A 21323-nucleotide genomic window follows, 5' to 3' on the forward strand; every position below is an offset into this window, starting at 1 on the left:
GGGCAAACTTTGGCCCTATGTGCATAACAAAAGGGAGCAGTAGCCAGAAGAGAACAAGCTCTGACCCTTATGAAGACCAGAGACCCCACAATTAGCATATATTTTTACTAATCTGCTGCCTGCTGCAGAGACTGGGGGCAGTTGTAAATGTTGTCCCTCATGGCTAGAGTAGTATCCTTATCCCAAGGATTATAAAATGAGACTAGATCTGAGTAACTTGGCACTAGTCTCTTCCCTCCTTTCTGTGGTCTTTCTTCTTAACCACTCCTTTCTAATGAGGAGTCCTCATTGTTTTTGCTGATACAGACTAACAAGGCTACCACTCTGAATCCTTTCTAATGAGACTCCTCCCTCCTCCCTAGCCAGTCCCCTCTGCTTGTTCTCACCAAATGTAATCCAGTTTGCCCATGTGACCCAAGAACACTGAGAAGCATAACAGCCTGTATATATATAGACACTATGATTGTTAGTGTGGATTGAACCTGGAATATAAAACACCAAAAGCACAAGCTGCTACAATTTGAACTAGGGCAGGAATCTCTTTAGCTGTAAGAACGTATGGTAGGCTGTTGTCATCTGTGAAGTCAGCTACCAAAGAAAGACATGATCACTCACCTTAAGCCAGCATGTAACCCAAATACTATGTGAGGAAGCTTGACTTTTCCTTGCTGATCAGGGCAGAGCATGGAGTAAGCGAGGCCAGGGAAGAAAGGGGTGTTCCCTAGAAGGAAGGATTGGCTAGCTGGGAGTCCTTGTAGCTAAGAGCTGTAACTCACCACTGCCCCCTGTTGGAACAGAAAGCCACCTCTTCTTGACACTGTGCCCCTTAGTAGTTTCCTTCAAGCCCAGTGATAAATATGTGGGCCAAAATTTTGAGTCATGAGTGCCTAAAGTTAGGTCCCTACATCCAGATTTTGGCATCTAAATAAAAGTGGGCTCGTTTGCAGCAGTACTGAGCATACACAACTCCTGTATTTTGCAAGAAGTAAAAACGAAGAGCCTAGCTGTGCCCTCAGACACTCCCATTTAAGCCAATGGGACTTGTGTGTGCATATTTGACAGCATATCTGGAGCCAAAGGATTTGAGTGTAGGATACAAAGCCTTAGTTTCCACAGATTGGATGGCTATAAAGCCTTTCCCTTTTAGGGTGCTAGTTTCAGCTGATTTTCTGTGGCAAAGAGAGAAAGTTGTACAACCTTTTAGTTGTTGGATGGCATATGTGAAATGAGTTGCTGGTCTTGGTCTAGTTCACAGCACAATCCGCAACTGGTAATAATTGGCACCCTTATTGATTGTCTCAGCAGAGACGCCAAAGAAAGAATGGATGTGAAAATTGAACTAATTTGACTTTAGAAATGATCCCTCCAACAATCCCATTGTTAGAGCAGTGTGGGGCAAGCCTGTGCTGGTGCTGAATCTATTATAAACCTATTCAGCCCATTAGGTCTGTCACTCTGGCCCCTTTTATGAGTGTTGAATTCACTATATATTAAAAAAAAAATCCAGTTGCATTTACTGTAGGAGAGGACTGGACTGAGCCTCTTTATGAATGTGTCACCTGGCATGTTCACTGCGTACACAGCGCTCAATAAATGTAGGAGGATCGATTGCTCTTAAAAGCAAAACCTATGTCACAATGGCTTTAAATGTCAGACACCCCAGAGTCCCATTGTCCTCAAGTATCTTAACAGGCTTTGTGAGCTTTCCATTGCATACGCCAGTGTTATACACTACAGAAAGATTTATTTCCCCAGTATATATTAAACATGTGATGGCTGTTGATCTTTTTTGCACCACTTGTACTGCAATATTGACTCTTCATCAGGAGCTATGTAAGATAGTGTTTCTAACACACACTGTGTCTGTTGCTGGGACTACCCATCTTTAATCTTAAGAATCATGAATATGTCCTCTCCTTTCTTCCCCTGAAATAAAGAGAAGCCCTCCTGATTGCACCTCAAGGTGAAAGAAGCAAAGAAGTGTTGCATTAAAGCTCTATAAGTGCACTGGCAGGTTTATTTGGCTAATTGTGTACAGCCCATAAGGACTGATGTATTACCATATTTTGTTGCATTACCTATACTGCAATCTGAATTGCTTGGGAAAAGGACCTTTTATGCACTGAGGCCCTAATTTAACCAGGATTTTAAGCACATGCATAAGTTTAAGCAAGTGAGCAATCCTATTGAAGTCAGTGGGGGTACTCACACCTTAAAATCATGCGTGTGGCCTGAATATAAAATGTTTCCACTTTCTTCCATATTTTGTATCCATTTTAATTGACTCCCCATTTTCCTAATTTCCACTGTCGCACTCCCATAAATGATCATAATGGTATTGCATTTGTGAATTTAGGTAGGCAGAATGCAGTTACACAAAATGGGACAGGAACTTGCTTTCCCAGCTGTTTCTTTTTCTCAGGAGATCAGTAGTAGATCTGTAATCTAAATGATCTGAAAGGCATAGGATTATCTTCATACATCTCCAGATTTGTTGACAATGTTCATTATAAATTTGATTCTCTCTCCTTGTATTCGTTTTAGAAATCTCAAAGTCCCAGAATGATATGAGAGCTGACAAAAGTCTCCTAACTACAGATTATGGGCAGGACATGGAACGGAGGAAGGAAAGGAGGAGTCAGTCTGACACTGCCATCGATGCTGCAAACAGGGTATGCAATTCATTATACTTAGTCATGAAAATTTTAAGGGCTGTTTTGTGATTGGAATATGATTAGAAGACTGATAATTGTCATGATACAGTACTGACTTTATTAGATCAGTGGAAGCTAGTTAAGGTTACTTGAGATGGCCACTGGATCTCCTCCTTTTGTAACTCTTTCAGTAATTCTTCTTTTTTGGCTGAACTTCTCCAGCCTTAGTTTCAGCCCAAAGCTAAGGGCTAGTTTGCATGGAGCCACCTTGCTCCAACAGGGAACACCAGGAGTGCATATGGCTCACAAGCTCTCCTGGGGGTGCTTGGTGCACACTCTGCACCAGCCAATAGGCTGCTCCTATTGCTCTCTCAGTCCATCTGCTGGCCCTGCTTCAGCCCCTACTGATAAAGAAGGGACTGAGCTATGGCCCTTCCATACTGTTCCTGGGACTTTTGGGGCAATTTGCTGAGGAGAGAAAGTGTTGGCCATTGTGTGAACTGTTTGGGGAAGGTTTCCTGCAGCTCCTCCATTTGCCCCTTCCCATGCACCTCCACAAGGGCCAAATCACTACTCCTCAGTACTTCTGAAATGTTTGAGCAAATCCATTCTCCTGTTTTGAAGTTGTGAGAGTGTGGAACAATTTAGTGTATTTTCTGTAAAAAGATGGGTAAGGGTTTGTTTTGTACACGTCTAGCTCCCAAGTGGCTGAGCTTTATAAGCTGAAACTTTCTAGGTAGCTGGGCCGCACTGAGGTGCCGCAACTATCTGAATAGCGTAGACTTCACATGCTGTCTTGTTATGTGGGGTGTTTACAAAACTGTTCCTGCTTTAGGGCATGTACTTCTCAGAGCAGGGGGAAGAAAGGGACATTTCCCCCCATGTACAATGTTCTGCATCATGGTGGCTTTTCATATTCCACTAAAGCATCGGGAATTGGCAGGTATCAGAGTCAGAATGCCAGACTTAATGCACCAGTGATCTGACCTGGTGTGTCGTTTAGAAAATGAAGCAAATTATCTGTGATGTTTATTTTTATAGGATACATTGAAACTATATCATGTATATTATGGAAAATATAGATAGGTTAATCACTTCAGTGCTTCCTTTTAGTTCTATACTAGTTGTGTGTGGTCAACCACATCCCCAGTGTTTCCTTGTCGATCTGGTTTCACTGGAAAATCATTGCTGCATTTCGCTGCATTGGAAAGCAATAAGGAAGGAGTTAGTATACCGACATTCTCTACACACCCTAACCGTGCTTTCATTGCACATTAAACACACATCCTATTGTGTTTTATGGATGAATGAGGTCTCCATAGTTTGAAATCTCCCTGTGATATGATTGCCAAACAATATATCTGGATTTTATAATTGGCTATAAATGCTAAAGGTTTTAGGGTGCTAAAGTACGTCAGCACTTTATATTAAGGATATAGAAAGATAACATTTTTCTTGATTGTGTTGTCAGAGCTCTGCTCCTGGAGAATAGGAATTTCCAGTGCCCCTCTAACTGAAAAACCCAAGCCTCCGCTGAAGTTTTGGCTGATTTGGGTGAAGTTTTGGTTGATCTTCTATTTTGGATGTCATTATTGCAATCTAGATTTTCTAATTCTGGTTGAAGTTTTTACTCACACCTTCTTCCTCACCCCTATTGTATGGCTCTTAGCATTCATGCTGTGATCCCTAAGTTTACTTTTAATCTCTGTGAGCTGTTGTGCCCCCCTCTTACTTTTTCCTAGCATTATCTCTAGTTCTGATCTTTGTCTTCCTTCTGATAGTGGTAGTGGCAGTGTTCATCAGTTCTTACACTTCACTGTGTAGCCTGTTTGTTAATCTTTATCAAATGCCTCATCTGTTATACCCTCTGTGGTTTCCTATTTTCTTTTTATCTTTGTAAACCAGGTTACCACCTTTCTTTTTTTTCCTCCATCACACTGTTTGTGTTCTCTCTGCCAGATCTCTTAAAGTGATCTTAAACCGCAGTTCTGCGCTGAAGAGTGACTGTCAAAATGGCACCTTCTTACTCAACAGGTCTGATCCCTATGTATACTCAGATGTGCCTCCTTGCTTTGATGACATAAAGCAGTAAAAAAATTATTTTTAATCTTGTTAGTTTGTTCCAGTATCTTTCCAGGCATCAAAATTAGGCTGACTGATGAAGACTGAAGCAGAATAGGCACTAATACCTCAGCCTTCTTGTTGTCATCTGTTGTTAGCTCTCCTTCCTCACTAAGTAGAGGACCTTCATTGGCCTTCATCTTTCTCTTGCTCATAATCAGTTTAAAGAACTACTTCTTCTTCTTGCCTTTTATGTCCCTTGATAGGTGTGACGAACTGGGAAAGTGCTTAATGTTTTCTCTGAATACTGTGTTGGTGCCTCAGTGTCCCCATGGCAGTTCTTAAGTATCTGGCAGAGCAAATGGCCAGTGCACTTAAATGCCTGACCCTCTGTCTCCTAGCAACTGATGGCCTGGGCCCCTCCCCTGCAAAGATGCCAGCTGAAGTTTTTGGAGACAAAGGGATCAGGTGACCTCCTGGCCCGGGAAAGGAGCTGAGGAGAGAGGAGGGGCTGGGAGGGGTTGTTAGTCTGGAGCTGGCTGGGATCAAGGGTGGAGGGCAGACCTGGGGGTCTAGCTCACTGCCCCCCAGAATGGACCCAGCCGAGGGGTCCGGTTCTCTGTACCTACAAGCTCTGTTTTAGACCCTGTTCCTGTCATCGAATAAACCTCTGTTTTACTGGCTGGCTGAGAGTCACGTCTGACTGCAAAGTGGGGGTGCAGAACCCGGTGGCTTCCCCAGGACCCCGCTGGGGTGGACTCGCTGTGGGAAGCGCACGGAGGGGCAGAGGATGCTGAATGCTCCAAGGAGAGACCCAGGAGGTGAAGCCGTGGGAGCTTCTTGCCCTGAACAAGTCTGCTCCAAAGGAGAGGAGGCTCCCCAGAGTCCTGACTGGCTTTGTGGAGAGCAGTTCCAGAGCATCGCCCGGGGACTCCGTGACAATAGGTGTAACTCACTTTGTGCCTCAGGGCTGGTCCACACTAGGGGGGGGAAATCGATCTTAGATATGCAACTTCAGTTACGTGAATAACGTAGCTGAAGTCAAATATCTAAGATCGAATTACTCACCCGTCCAGACGGCGCGGGATCGATGTCCACGGCTCTCCGTGTCGATACCGGAACTCCGTTGGGGTTGATGGAGTTCCGGAATCAATATAAGCGCGCTCGGGGATCGATATATCGCGTCTAGATTAGACACGATATATTGATCCCCAAGCAATTGATTTTAACCCGCCGATACGGCGAGTAGTCTGGACGTACCCTCAGCATTTCTGATTTTGTCCCTATATATATGTGCTATTCTAACCTTAGCACTGGTATTAACATTGCCCTACTCATAATCTTTATGATTGTTTTGTATTTAGCACGGTAGAGAAGTATAATGGCTTAGATGGTGTTGTGACATTGCAGTCTATATGATTTTATAAAAAATATGCTAATGAGTGAATATAATGTAACTGGAATATGCTTTATGTAAAAGGCCTCTTGTAAGGTATCATTACAAAGCTTATAATCTACTGAGTGTGATCGTCCTATTTGTATAAATATATCACTTTTGTATCTGAAACTAGAAATATGAAATATAACTCTGAGGGCCTATTGTAATTATGCAAAGTGTGGGCCATTAATGGTGGTTTGGAATCTTGATGACTCCTATTAACCAGGACAGTTGACTGCAGATGGCTGTGTTTTATCTGTAAGCCTTCCCGGATACATGTGTGCTGGCAAGTGGACAATGAAGTCTTGCAGTGACATGTGATCATGTCTCCTGAACTGGAATCCATCTTTAACCTGGTGTCTTTCTATTGAGAAGGAGGAGGTGGGAACCCAGAGAGGAACAAAAGATTCCCGCCTTATGCAAAAGATATATAAAGGGGTAGAATAGAACAAAGGGGAAGAAGCCATCATGAAGAATCGCCTAGCTACCACCTGAGTTGGTACAAGAGCTGTACCAGGGGAAAGAATTGTTCCCAGGCCTAGAAGGTGTCCAGTCTGAGAAAAAAGCTTACTGAAGCATCTCTGAGAGTGAGATTATCTGTATTCAGTTTAATTAGACATAGATTTGAGTGTTTTATTTTATTGTGCTTGGTGACTTACTTTGTTCTGTCTGTTACTACTTGGAACCACTTAAATCCTACTTTCTGTATTTAATAAAATCACTTTCTACTTATTAATTGACCCAGAGTATGTATTAATACCTGGGGGAGCAAACACTGGGAGTTGGGCATCTGAGTATTAAATACAAGAACACTTCTGTTAGTTTCTTTCAGGCAAACGTGTAGCTTTGGGGCAAATAATTCTGACCCTGGGTCTTTGTTGGAGCAGATGGGAATGTCTGGCTCAGCAGGACAGGGTGCTGGGGCTCCGAGCTGGCAGGGAAGGCAGAGGCAGAAGTAGTCTTGGCACATCAGGTGGCTGCTCCCAAGAGGGGTTCTGTGATCCAGCCTGTCACAGGCGTGTAACCTGTTGTTCAGTATGAGGTCTGTTTTCAAATTTATCTCACCATTTCATCTTCATCCATGGCCATTTTTGTAGTTCTTTCTACTAGTAGTACAGGAAATCCCTGTGATTATTAAGGTCATTTTATCCCCTCTCTGTGTGCAAATAATTCTCACTAATGTTGTTGGCTCATTGAGGGAGGAGTATTCTCACTAGTCCTTTGGTAATAAACTCCACCAAAGTGTTTCTTCAAACAAATATGTATTCCAAAGTGATCTTTTCCTTCTTTCCTACTGCTACTTTCCCACCATGCCCTTGATGAAATGTGTTTCACAGACTGTATTTTCTTGGAAGAACAGAGGCTGATGGATGGGAGATACTGAGGAATCCTACCTCATCTCTTCATTTTGCCCACACAGTCAGAATTTTTATGGGGGAGTGGAATTTAAAGATGTGCTGCTTGGAACTCCCACATTCTGGACTATAGCAAAGTTACGGTTAAACAAACATTGAGTGTTCAGCCTTTCTCTGGAGTCACGGCTAAAGTAAGACTTATCAGTCCATCCTTGTACTGACTCCTTCAAGTTACGTTCATTCTGGTCTTTCTTTACGTAGATGGAGACAGGCATATGCCATGTATGCTGCAACCTACAATTTGTAATTGAGTGTTCAGCCTTTCTCTGGAGTCACGGCTAAAGTAAGACTTATCAGTCCATCCTTGTACTGACTCCTTCAAGTTACGTTCATTCTGGTCTTTCTTTACATAGATGGAGACAGGCATATGCCATGTATGCTGCAACCTACAATTTGTAATTTCCTGGAAGAAGAGCTCTTTTGGCAAAGTGCCAGGATTTTGGGGGTTGGGGTGAAGTTGTCCTAATGAGGCCTTTTATTAATACACTGCTACAGTAATTACCTTTAATTGTAGGTGCCATGTTAGCAATCATCATATGGTGGAGAATGGCATGTCCACCACACAAGATTATGGATATACTATGGACAGGGTGGAGCAGCAGTGGATCAACCAGTGTGTGTACAAATTACAATTTAGTTATAGACCCGTTCCTTTGTCAAACAGTCTCCCAAAGCAGGCACACCCATATGTGAATTGTAGGTATTGACCATATATTTATGTGGCAGAACACAGGGGGAAGGACGGTGGGAACCACCAGGCACTTGATTTGACAAACAAGTGAATGGAAATTCAATGCTACATCTCTTACAGATAAAAAATATACCAACCCTTCAGCAACTCATCAGTGGGACATGGGACGACAATGAAGCCTTTACCAAAAGGTACTGCAAGCAGGCAGAAGACATTCCAACCAGTCCCATGAGTGACACCGTGTTCTGCGGTGGCAAAAAGCATGTAAGTGTCAACATGAGATGAAGCAGAATAGAACAGTGGTGTAAAATGGACTGAAGTGTAGGAGTTAAAAGCTTGTTCAGTATAGCGTGTGCTATGGATTATGCTCAGAAATATGAAGAGAATTCTACTTTAGTTCAGATCAAGGAAAGACTGTCTGTCCTTGGCATGGTCCTTATAGCAGTCGTATAAGTTTACTGCAGCATAAATACAGCTGAATGAACTGCAGTTAGCTGAAACGTCAGGTTAACTGAAGTTTAATTAATGTCCTCTGAGGTGTGCAAACTCAGCTGCCTCATTCTCTTCACTGAGGATAGTTTATAGAAAAGGACAAAAACATTAAAGTGCAAAGTATCAGAGGGTAGCCGTGTTAGTCTGGATCTGTAAAAGCAGCAAAGAATCCTGTGGCACCTTATAGACTAACAGACGTTTTGGAGCATGAGCTTTCGTGGGTGAATACCCACTTCCTCAGATGCATGTCTATAAGGTGCCACAGGATTCTTTGCTGCTATTAAAGTGCAAAGGTGATCATAGTCATTAGGGATGGAAAAGCCTTTCTAAATCATTGACATTTTCTACAAAATATAGTTCCCTGACTGATGGCATATCATCATATGCACTTGATCTTAGCCAGAAGGGAGAGAAGAAAACCAATCAGAGGTGAATGCAACAAGGGTTTTAAAGTTTATTTAATTAGCTGTTATGTTAACTGTATGTCACTGAGGGTAATGCTTTCAGCGCTTGGCTACACTGGAGAGTTGCAGCGCTGGTGAGGGGGTTACAGCACTGCAACTCAGGATGTGGCCACACTTGCAAAGCACAGCCAGCGCTGCAACTCCCTGGTTGCAGCGCAGGCTGTACACCCGGTCGTGCCTCGGGTGTAGCGATTCCAGCGCTGGTGATGCAGCGCTGGACAGCAAGTGTGGACACCACTAGCGCTTTTATTGGCCTCCGGGGTATAAGGAGGTATCCCAGAATTCCTGTCCACAACAAACCGGAAGAAAGGGGGAGCTCGGAGTTCAGTCAAACTGCTTATTTAAAAAACAAACATAGCTCCTGTTTGCTGAGCTAGCGGAGGCAGGCAGGGGAATTACTTTGGAATGTTCACAGCTGTTTGCTTGAAGAGAGAAACAGCACGCTCACACGGCAGAGGGGGAGGGGGAAGTCCATGTTGAGCAGATGCTTATCTGGTCTGACGGCTATTTAGGAGTACATAATTTGCATTTAGTGAATAAGAGAGGGGTGGGGGAAGGAGTCAGAACTTTTAAAATGATTGAAGGTAGGCACTGTGTGTCTTCCAGTCCTTAGAACTTGCAAGGCAGGGAGCTGAGAACAGTGTCAGCTCCAAAAATCCACTCTCTCTGTCTCCCCCACGCTCCCTGTCACATTCCACCCACCCCCCTCTTTTGAAAAGCACGTTGCAGCCACTTGAATGCTGGGATAGCTGCCCACAATTCACCACTCCCAACAGCACTGCAGATGCTGCAAATGTGGTCACACTGCAGCGCTGGTAGCTGTCAGTGTGGCCACACTGCAGCGCTGGCCCTACACAGCTGTATGAATACAGCTGTAACTACCAGCGCTGCAGAACTGTAAGTGTAGCCATGGCCTTTGACTTCAGTCAAAGACATTGTTGTGAATTTTGAAATTGTTGCTTGGCAAGATGCACAAATTAAAAATAACAACTGCAGTGCAGCGAGATACAATCTATTCTAAACATTAGCCTGTGTGATTAGCTGCTCAGGCATGCAAAGTAAGAACTCCTTGGTTGGGGGTGTAGAATAGGGCGGGACTATTTTTTCAAAGGAAGGGATGTCAAATAGTGATGACACAAAGGTGTTAGTGTCAGAAGAGATTGCTGTAATAACAAGATCTTAAGAACACACTTGCTGGTAACAGTACTTAAAGGGAAGCCCTGAAGCACTCACATTAAAGCCTATAGTTAAAAAAGAATGGAGAGGAGAGACCAAAACTGTCTTGAATAAATACATAGTTCAATATGTTGAGAGCTAGATTACCCCCTGCAGTTATGGAGCTGCACTGTGGCACAGAAAGGAGTAAAGCCTCTGTCTTCACCCCACCTTCAGGGCCTGTGTAAGGGCTGGCCACAGGTGCTGTCTGGGCACTTGGGCGAGCACAGAGGCTGCACCCCAGAACCTCCCCCCCAAGGAGGGTAAAGAATGGGCAAGAAGGTGTGGAGCCATGGGTCCACCTCCCCTATGCACTGGTACCCAGTGCTGGCTGGCTATGCAGGAAAAGTATGCTATTCCTTTTAACTATGCCACTGGGGAGCCCTAGGGAACATTTAATAAGTGACCCTCTTTGTTTCCTACAACACTTCCTCAGGCTCTTTTTAGGGCTGTGTACTTCAGCACTGCCTCTTACTATGGGCTGCATGCTACAGACACGGTCTAGCTGTACATTTTTAGATGTTTGGGACTTTGGCCATTGACATCGGTGGGTGCCAGTCAGTCCAGTATCCATATTGTTCTTATCACATGCTTTTTAAAAAATCCTCTTTTTGGTCACATACTAATTTTTTGGGGAATCAGCTTCCAGATAGAGATATGGTCTCATACAGTGAGTGCCTAAAGGATAGTTATGCTCCGTCATGTATGGGGGACAGAGGAAGACACTGCCCTGACCTCATGGAGCTTACTATACAAAGATGGTTAATTCTGTATAGAAAAATGAACTAGTAGAATTTCAACAGAAGTTATTATTTAAGGCCTAGTATGGATAGTGAAGAAATAGCTTTATGCACGTATTGTGTTGTTTCTGAGTTGTTTGCTATAACTTTAGCAGTCAGTTTGGTGCAAAGATATTAAGATTTGAGGGGAAAAAACAATTTTATCTTATTGGATTTGAACTCCCTTTTTTTAATCCTTGTCTTTTCTTAGGGCAGTTTATATAGCATTAACAGCACTTGCACCGAGGCTGGCAATTTTGACACGACTAATGTCACAGGAGAAATAGAGTTTGCCATCAGATACGTCTTTAAAACCTGTACTTTAGAAGTCTGCATCAAGGCCTGCAAGAACCTGACTTACGGAGAAGAGAAGGAAAAAAAGTGTAACCCGTAAGTGTTTTTGTATCAAAAGAAAAAGCCAAAAAGAAGGTGTTTAGTTTTTCAAGATACACGTGTGTGTGTGTCCGACTTGCCACTGTGTACTATACACATATCAATTTATACAGAGGCCCAGATGTCAGACCATTAGCACTTGAGTTGTACCTGCAAAAAACGCTTGTACACTCATTGTCTAGTGGTTTCAGCATGAAACAGAAAAGTTGGTGGATCTATGTTCTATTCCCGACTGACTCACTGCATGACACCGGGCAAGTTATTTAACATGTCTGTGTTTGTCGTCTTCAGCTATAAAATGAGAATACAAATCTCTGCTTTTGTAAAATGCTATGACAGCTAATGATAATTGCAAAATATAATTTAAATAGTACCTGTGCAAAAAGTACCCATTTCTGTGTATGAAAGATGCCTGTGTATTTTTTTTCAGAGTAGCAGCCATTTTGTTTGTATCCGCAAAAAGAACAGAAGTACTTGTGGCACCTTAGAGACTAACAAATTTATTTGAGCATAAGCTTTTGTGGGCTACAGACCCACTTCACCGGATTCAAGCAGTGGAAAATACAGTAGGATGAGATATATATATATATATATATATATATATATATATATACACAGAGAACATGAAACAATGAGTGTTGCCATACACACTATAAGGAGAGTAATCAATTAAGGTGAGCCGTTATCAGCAGGAGAGAAAAAGAACTGTGTGTAGTGGTAATGAAAATGGCCCATTTTCAGCAATTGACAAGAAGATGTGAGGAACTGGTGGCGGGGGGCTGGGGGAGGAACATGGGGAAATAGTTTTACTTTGTGTCATGGCCCATACACTCCCAGTCTTTATTCAAGCCTAGTTTGATAGTTTCCAATTTGCAAATGAATTCAAATTCAGCAGTCTCTCACTGAAGTCTGTTTTTGAAGGTTTTTTTTGTTGTAATATTGTGACTTTTAGGTCTGTAATCGAGTGACCAGGGTGGTTGAAGTGTTCTTGAACTGGTTTTTGAATGTTATAATTCTTGACATCTGATTTGTGTCCATTTATTCTTTTACGTAGAGACTGTCCAGTTTGGCCAGTATACATGGCAGAGGGGCATTTCTGGCACGTGATGGCATATATCACATTGGTAGATGTGCAGGTGAACGAGCCCCTGATGGCATGGCTGATGTGATTAGGTTCTATGATGGTATCTCCTGAATAGATACGTGGACAGAGTTGGCAATGGGCTTTGTTGCAAGGATAGGTTCCTGGGTTAGTGTTTTTGTTGTGTGGTGGGTGGTTGCTGGTGAGTATTTGCTTCAGGTTTGGAGGTTGTGTAAGTGGGGACTGGCCTGTCTCCCAAGATCTGTGAGAGTGAGGGATCATCCTTCATGATAGGTCGTAGATCCTTGATGATGTGCTGGAGAGGTTTTAGTTGGGGACTAAAGGTGATGGCTAGTGGCGTTCTGTTACTTTCTTTGTTGGGTCTGTCCTATACCGGGTGACTTCTGGGTACACTTCTGGCTCTGTCAATCTGTTTCTTCACTTCAGCAGGTGGGTATTGTAGTTGTAAGAATGCTTGATAGAGACCTAGATAGAGATCTTTGTCTCTGTCTCAGGGGCTGGAGCAAATACGATTGTATCATAGAGCTTGGCTGTAGACAGTGGATCGAGTGGTGTGGTCTGGGTGAAAGCTGGAGGCATGTAGGTAAGTTTAGCGGTCATTAGGTTTCTGGTATAGAGTAGTGTTTATGTGACCATCGCTTATTAGCACTGTAGTGTCCAGGAAGTGGATCCAGGTTGAGGCTGATGGTGGGGTGGAAACTGTTGAAATCATGATGGAATTCCTCGAAGGCTTCTTTTCCATGGGTCCACATGATGAAGATGTCATCAGTGTAGCGCAAGTAGAGAAGGGTATTAGGGGACAAGAGCTGAGGAAGTGTTGTTCTAAGTCAGCCATAAAAATGTTGGCATACTGTGGGGCTATGTGGATACCCATAGCAGTGCCGCTGATTTGAAGGTATCTGTTGTCCCCAAATGTGAAATAGTTATGGGTGAGGACAAAGTTACAAAGTTTAGCCACCAGGTTTGCCATGACGTTAATGGGGATACTGTTCCTGACGGCTTGTAGTCCATCTTTGTGTGGAATGTTGGTGTAGTGGGTCTGTAGCCCACGAAAGCTTATGCTCAGATAAATAAGGTGCCACAAGTACTCCTGTTTTTTTGTGTTTTTTGTTTGCAATGTAGGTGCTAATGTTGGAACATTTAACTCAGTGTCTCCTCTCTGGTTATTGTTTTATTTATGAATGATTCTCTCTGTCTTTCCATGGCAGGAGTCATTCATGGAAATTCATCGGGCAGAATGTCCAGCTGTATGGTTAGTGCTGGACCCTACTGTAATACATTGTTTGAGTATATTTGGATCAGCTGGGCCAACACTAAGCATTCTGGAATTCCAGAGTTATGCTTAGATTCTACCAGAAAGAATTTGGCATTGAGTCTTTTGCAGAGGAGGATCATAAAACTGAACTCTAATAAAAGGATCCTTCTTGGAATGCCAGCTAAAGCCATGGCACAGTTAGGGAATATTTAATAAGTGACTGAATAACCCTTGAGTTTCCTGGTGGCGTAACTGGCATACAAATCACCAAAAATCTGAGGCCACGGCTACACTAGAGAGTTGCAGCGCTGGTGAGGGGGTTACAGCGCTGCAACTTAGGATGTGGCCACACTTGCAAAGCACGGCCAGCGCTGCAACTCCCTGGTTGCAGCGCTGGCTGTAGACCCGGTCGAGCCTCGGGTGTAGCGATTCCAGCACTGGTGATCCAGCGCTGGTCAGCAAGTGTGGACCCCACCAGCGCTTTTATTGACCTCCGGGGTATAAGGAGGTATCCCAGAATTCCTGTCCACAACAAACCGGAAGAAAGGGGGAGCTCGAAGTTCAGCCAAACTGCTTATTTAAAAAACAAACACAGCTCCTGTTTGCTGAGCGAGTGGAGGCAGGCAGGGGAATTACTTTGGAATGTTCACAGCTGTTTGCTTGAAGAGAGAAGCAGCACGCTCACACGGCAGAGGGGGAGGGGGAAGTCCATGTTGAGCAGATGCTTATCTGGTCTGACGGCTATTTAGGAGTGCATAATTTGCATTTAGTGAATGAGAGAGGGGTGAGGGAAGGGGGTCAGAACTTTTAAAATGATTGAAGGTAGGCATTGTGTGTCTTCCAGTCCTCAGAACTTGCAAGGCAGGGAGCTGAGAACAGTGTCAACTCCAAAAATCCATTCTGTCTGTCTCCTCCACATTCCACCCTGTCACATTCCACCTCACCCCCCTCTTTTGAAAAGCACGTTGCAGCCACTTGAACGCTGGGATAGCTGCCCACAATGCACCACTCCCAACAGCGCTGCAAATGCTGCAAATGTGGCCACACTGCAGCGCTGGCCCTACACAGCTGTACGAACACAGCTGTAACTACCAGTGCTGCAGAACTGTAAGTGTAGCCATGGCCTGAGAGTGTGGTGTGGGAAGTTCCATGTAGTAGTGAACATTACATTCTGTATTTGGTGTAGAAAGTGCTGTCTCTCAGCCAGTAGGAAAAAGTACAAGCATTGTTTACAGTTAGAACACTTGACACAGAAGTTGGCTGGGGTAGGTGTTGTTTCTAACACTTATGCTAGCAACCTGTCAAAACTGTCAGGGTATGTCTACATCTACAATTTTGCAGCGCTGGTTGTTACAGCTGTATTGGTACAGCTGTATAGGGCCAGCGCTGCAGAGTGGCCACACTTACAGCAACCAGCGCTGCAAGTGGTGTTAGATGTGGCCACGCTGCAGCGCTGTTGCACACCGCGGGGAAGGAGACCTGCTTGGAGGTGGGGTCGGGGAACGCCAGAGCACACCGCGGGGCTGGATACCTGCTTGGAGGGGGGGTCGGGGAATGCCAGAGCACACCACGGGGCTGGATACCTGCTTGGAGGGGGAGTCGGGGAACGCCAGAGCACATCGCGGGGCTGGATACCTGCTTGGAGGGGGGGTCGGAGAACGCCAGAGCAAACCGCGGGGCTGGATACCTGCTTGGAGGGGGGGTCGGAGAACACCAGAGCAAACTGCGGGGCTGGATACCTGCTTGGAGCGGGGGTCGGGGAACGCCAGAGCACACTGCGGGGAAGGAGACCTGCTTGGAGGGGGGGTCGGGGAACGCCAGAGCACACCGCGGGGAAGGAGACCTGCTTGGAGGTGGGGTCGGGGAACGCCAGAGCACACCGCGGGGTTGGATACCTGCTTGGAGGGGGGGTCGGGGAACGCCAGAGCACACCGCGGGGCTGGATACCTGCTTGGAGGGGGGGTCGGGGAACGCCAGAGCACACCGCGGGGCTGGATACCTGCTTGGAGGGGGGGTCGGGGAACGCCAGAGCATACCGCGGGGAAGGAGACCTGCTTGGGGGCGGGGTCGGGGAACGCCAGAGCACACTGCGGGGCTGGATACCTGCTTGGAGGGGGGGTCGGGGAACGCCAGAGTACACCGCGGGGCTGGATACCTGCTTGGAGGGGGGGTTGGGGAACGCCAGAGTACACCGCGGGGAAGGAGACTTGCTTGGAGTGGGGGTCGGGGAACGCCAGAGCACACCGTGGGGAAGGAGACCTGCTTGTAGGGGGGTCGGGGAACGCCAGAGCACACCGTGGGGAAGGAGACCTGCTTGGAGGGCAGTGGAGTTTGCTTAGTTACCGGAGAGGCTTCCTCAGGTATGCTGGGATACCTGCTTATTCCACGGAGGTCAACAAAAACGCTGGTGAGTGTCTACACCTGATGACCAGCGCTGGTGATCCAGCGCTGGATCCTCTACACCCGAGGCACGACCGGGTGTATGGCCAGCGCTGCAAACAGGGAGTTGCAGCGCTGGTAATGCCCTGCAGGTGTGTACACATCCTAAGTTGCAGCGCTGTAACCCCCTCACCAGCGCTGCAACTTTGTAGTGTAGACAAGTTGTTGGCTGGTTTGAGCTATGGCTGGTTGGTTTGCATGACTCCCTGAAAAGCCTTGCTGAAAAGGCTTTTAAAATACACCCAGTTCAAAGGGGTTTGGGAAGCACAGGGAAGCAGTGCATTGCTGCTGAAAGCTACAACTGATCTTCAGTTTCCCCAGAATGTAACCCAGACTAGTTTGACAGTGATAGACTGTTATAAATTAAATATAAAATACTACATTTTTAAAGAATATTCTGGTAGAATTTGTCTCCTTCACCACAGGCCCTTCCAGCAGATAATAGGGATCCATAATGCTATTGATCACCTTTGGCTCCGGATTCATACTCCATGGTATAGACCATTGTCTGCCCATAGCATTCTCATTCGGAGAGACTATTGCTTAACATGAGTTACTTACGTGACAGGGGCCCTATCAAATTCACGGTCCATTTGGTCAATTTCACTGTTACAGGATTTTTAAATTATCAATTTTAGCATTTCAGATATTTACATCTGAAATTTCATGGTGCTATAACCATGGCAGTCCTGACCCAAAAGAGGGTTCTGGTGATGGTCGCAAAGCTATTGTAGGGAGGTTGCATAATTTCCACCCTTACATTTGCACTGCTTCTGATGGAGGCGCTTCTTTCAGAGCTGGGCAGCCGGAGAGCAGTGGGCAGTGCAGACATGAGGGTCACATGGTATGGGAGGTGATCATAACTTTTTGGGTGCTGGCAGAGCCGGCCTTATGGGTGGATGATTGACCAGGGTCCCATGGTCAGGGTGGCACTATCATCCCCCCAGCCCAAGGCCCCTTTAGCAGAGACCAACGATTGAGAGGTCATGGGAACTGACCTGCCCTCTAACTCTTAGAGATGGTGTGTTTCAATCCTATCCTGATCAACTGGACAGTATGTGAGGAACACTGCACTGCATCTGTTGATTAAATAAAGGTTGTCAGGCACCATTAACCAGCACTGAGTATACCCTGGAAAAATTCAGAATGTGCCAAGGATTAGAGAGTGGGGAACATGCTGCTTTATTTCCTTCCCTTTCTTTCTCAGTTTGAACTGTCCTAAATTTTGCTCTCTCCCCCCAACCCTCTCTCTAATTGCAAGGTATGCAAAGATTTATTTGCTTCCCGATAAATCTTCTCGGAGTAAACGGAAGACAGCTGTTAGAAAGAACACAGTGGATCCGGCATTCCATGAAACTTTAAAGGTGACTTGTAAACATTTGTGACCAGGAAAGATCTCTCACTTGCATAGCAAAGTCTCCACTTCTGGTGTCCAATCCTACAAGCTCTCTGTTGAGCAGAACTCCCTTTGACTTTGAGAGCCCTGTGTAAGGGTTTTTACAATTGTGCCACACCCTTCAATTCTTGGGATCAAAGTGAACCTAACTATTAGCTAATGGTGGATGCCAATCAGAATAAAAGCAGCCTCTTGTACATTTCTGAACAGCTCTATTAATAAGCTGCAAGCTGACAGAAAAAAGGAACATCTGGCTCTGTCCATAGAAAACATAAAGTTGACTGAATTCTGTTGCAGTTTCTGGCTAAAGAGATCGGAAATATGGTAAAAGGAAATTCATATCTTTTTATAGTTACATAGACTAATTGTGTATATTACAAAGGAAAATTAGTACTTTGTACTGTTATCTGTTTGAACTGACAGCTGTTTTGTGAACGCCAAAGGGAGTGTCTCTTTGCAATTTGCTACATGAATCACAGCTATTCCATTAATTCCTATTGTGCTCAAAGGAGCGATCGATCCTATGCATTAGTTTCCTCCTTTTTCTTCCCCACCACAAGTGATGTCTCATTCATCAGTGTTTGGACTTGTTCATTTACAACACACTAATCATCACAGTAGAGAGTAAGAGTGGCTGTAATTTTTCATTTTCAAAGTGCTTTACAGCATTATTTCATGAATCCTTACAGCACCTCTGTGCAGTCCGTAAGTGTTGTTATCCCAATTTGACTGAGGGGGACGCTGAGTTTGAATGACTTGCTAAGGTTGCAGTGAGTTACTGACAGAGCTGGGATTAGAACTCAGCTGTTCTTACCTCTCATCCGGTACTAAGGCCATTCATTATGTGTAACTGAGGGATTGCAATGATGTGCAAGGTAGTAAGGGCCCCAACGGAATCTGATGATGTCATTTATATGAGAGGGGAAAGATTAATGCCCAGACTCCTCGACTCTTATAAAGCTGTAGTGTTTGTGCCTCCCCTGAGTCCATAGAACCAGCAGGGGTGTGGAGTGGGTGATGGTGGTGGAGGATCTCAACAGGTAGAGGAAAGCCCCAGATTTGGACTCTGAAGTCCCAGATTCTGGCTAGCTTTGTAGAAGATCTCCCGCTCTATGCTTCTCTGCCGTATACCCCCTTTCATGGCAGTATGGCATGGCTAGTGCCCCTTGTCTGCTGGCAGAGATGAGCAGAGGGGAGTCACTGAGGGTGCAGCAGGCGTTAATGTCACCTAAGGCTTTTCCTACTGATCAACCATAATTTTGGGGTGTCTTCTCCCTTCATGGCTTGCCATGCCAGCTTTGAGCCTCTGAGATGTTTTGCAGAGGAGGGCAAAGGTAGTTATGTAGAGTGGAGAAGTGTCCAGCGTAGCTACTTCCCTTTCTGCATGGCTCCCCTGTGACTTTTTGCACAGATTTATTCCCCTCCACATTGCAAAATGAGAGAAGGGGGTGAAGCACATGGGCCATTGTTGCTAATTATTGTAGTACAATTATAGAGTAAAATAGGATAGGGTCTTGCTCAGTCTGCAGTGAAGAATAACAGGATGGGAATGGGAAATATTCTAAACTGTGTGAGGGAACCATGAGACAATATGTTATCTTCAAGACCTCTCGCCTGACATGCGATGCAGAAATCAGATTCTGGGCCCAATCCTGCAGCCATTACTCAGCCGAAACTCCCACTGAAGCTCCCTACCAGGACAAGCTCCATGACTTCAGCATGTTCACTTTACCCCTGTACGTGTACTTAAAGGACTGTTCATAAGCCTGTTTCATTTAAACATGTGAGTGAACAGTCCAGTAGTTCCTGTTGTAAGGAGCAGATCAGTGTGTTTTGGCACACTCTCTTTCAGGAAAGATTCAGGGCTGTGTTACCATTGAGGATTGGCCCACTTCTAACACAGTGCGCAGGTGGCAAAGAGAGGCATTATGCCTCTGGCAGTGTATCAGCCCTTTCACTTTCTCAAACACCATCCAATCCATAAATCTAAATAGCCCAGGTAATTTCCAATTGGTGGCCTCTATTGTGCTCTTGCTTCTTAAAGACGTGTGCAGTCATACAGGAGACATTGTCCCTACATCTTAAGGAGGCCGGAAAACAGGCTTTGGACCCAAACTTAGATTTGATAAAAGGGTTTTTACACAGAATGTATTGGGCCTAAATCTCATTTATACTGGGGCTCCTTTACTGTGCCCTGGCCCTGCGAAGGGACTTAAAGCAGCAGTAAATGGACAGTTACCCCACTTTATGTGGCCAGCGAAGTGCAAAGGGGACGTTGAGTAAATGAAGATTAGGCTCACTGTGAAGAGAACTGTTTTCGTGATTCTTAAAAATAATTCAATTTAAACGTTATTTTTCTTCACTTTAAATATTAATCTGCACAGTGCTGCCAGTCCAAGCACAACTGCATTAGGCTAGTGCTGGAGGACTAGAATATGACATTGGCCTGTCCAATGTTGCTGTCTCAGCTGAGCAAGGTGCAAAAAGCAAGCAAAGAATAAAGAGCATGAAAAGTTATTTACATTCTTAAATTCAGGTTATTCATCTAAGGTGTTAGCAGCACAGGAATGACACAGGTGGTCCTGTTTTATTTTTGTAATGTTAAAAGTGAGTGAATACAATGTTTTAGAAGTGAGGGGCCATTACACTGCTAGAGACAAGCATAATGTGGGCAGACAATAAGCAGATTTCCCAGTCTCAGGTCAGATAAAGCTGCTCAATCTAGATCTCCATGCCTTCAGCAAGTCCATTCTAGGGCTTCCTCTGAGCAGAGACCATGATTGTGTTGTGATTGGGTCTTGCTTTCATTAATCCTGTACTGCTATTTATCTTTTTTCTAGTATAAGATTGAATACTCCCAGCTGGAAACACGACAGCTTCAGATATCTGTGTGGCACTCAGAAACACTCAAGCGAAGGGTGTTCCTTGGAGAAGTGGTTGTTCCATTGTCGTCTTGGAATTTTGAAGACAATTCAACACAGTCATTCAGTTGGTACCAGCTTAAAGTGAAGGTGACTCCTAGACTTTAGGTTATCATTATCATTTTTAATTTTCCAAAAGATCTGTGTTTTAAAAAAATAACATATAGTGAAAGCTGTATCAGGGCCCACCCTTACTAGAGCATGGGGAGGAAGGATGAAATTTTGATGTAGCAGGCCAGTCCGGCCATATCAGCATATGGGCGGGAATGTTCCAGATATAGGTTAACAATGAGAATGAGGAGAAGGGGAGGTGGTCTAGGATGATCATAATAACACAGACTTTGTGTATCTCTCTTTTCAGTCTGGAAAGCCTGAAGACAACCTGGTTCAGTATAATGGAGAACTCCTGGTGTGTGCAAAACTGATCTTACCATCCCAGTCTAAAAAATGCCAGTATGAAGAGCAGATGAGAGGAGGTACAAAGTATTTCAGCCTTGTATGAATTACTCTGGCTGTGAAAACAAGGAGACAAACAAAGTATTTGTGTGTGCAAATTTGTGTGTGCATCTGGGTATAAACATCCTGCTTGACTAGATAGCCCCTACATA

General features: G+C 44.7%; 1 protein-coding gene across 3 annotated transcripts in view; it reads left to right on the forward strand.

Moving 5' to 3' along the window:
- Positions 1-21323, forward strand: part of SYTL3 (synaptotagmin like 3) — a 72743-nt gene that overhangs the window by 44633 nt on the left and 6787 nt on the right. For all 3 annotated transcript variants that reach the window (XM_030556667.1, XM_030556668.1, XM_030556669.1), the window contains 6 exons: positions 2545-2672; positions 8380-8523; positions 11421-11599; positions 17660-17762; positions 20635-20805; positions 21077-21191. In XM_030556667.1, coding sequence (XP_030412527.1) covers positions 2545-2672; positions 8380-8523; positions 11421-11599; positions 17660-17762; positions 20635-20805; positions 21077-21191 — 840 coding nt within the window. The remainder of the gene's footprint in view (positions 1-2544; positions 2673-8379; positions 8524-11420; positions 11600-17659; positions 17763-20634; positions 20806-21076; positions 21192-21323) is intronic.

Source organism: Gopherus evgoodei, chromosome 3 (assembly GCF_007399415.2).
Source record: "Gopherus evgoodei ecotype Sinaloan lineage chromosome 3, rGopEvg1_v1.p, whole genome shotgun sequence".
NCBI classification, from domain to species: Eukaryota; Metazoa; Chordata; order Testudines; family Testudinidae; genus Gopherus; species Gopherus evgoodei.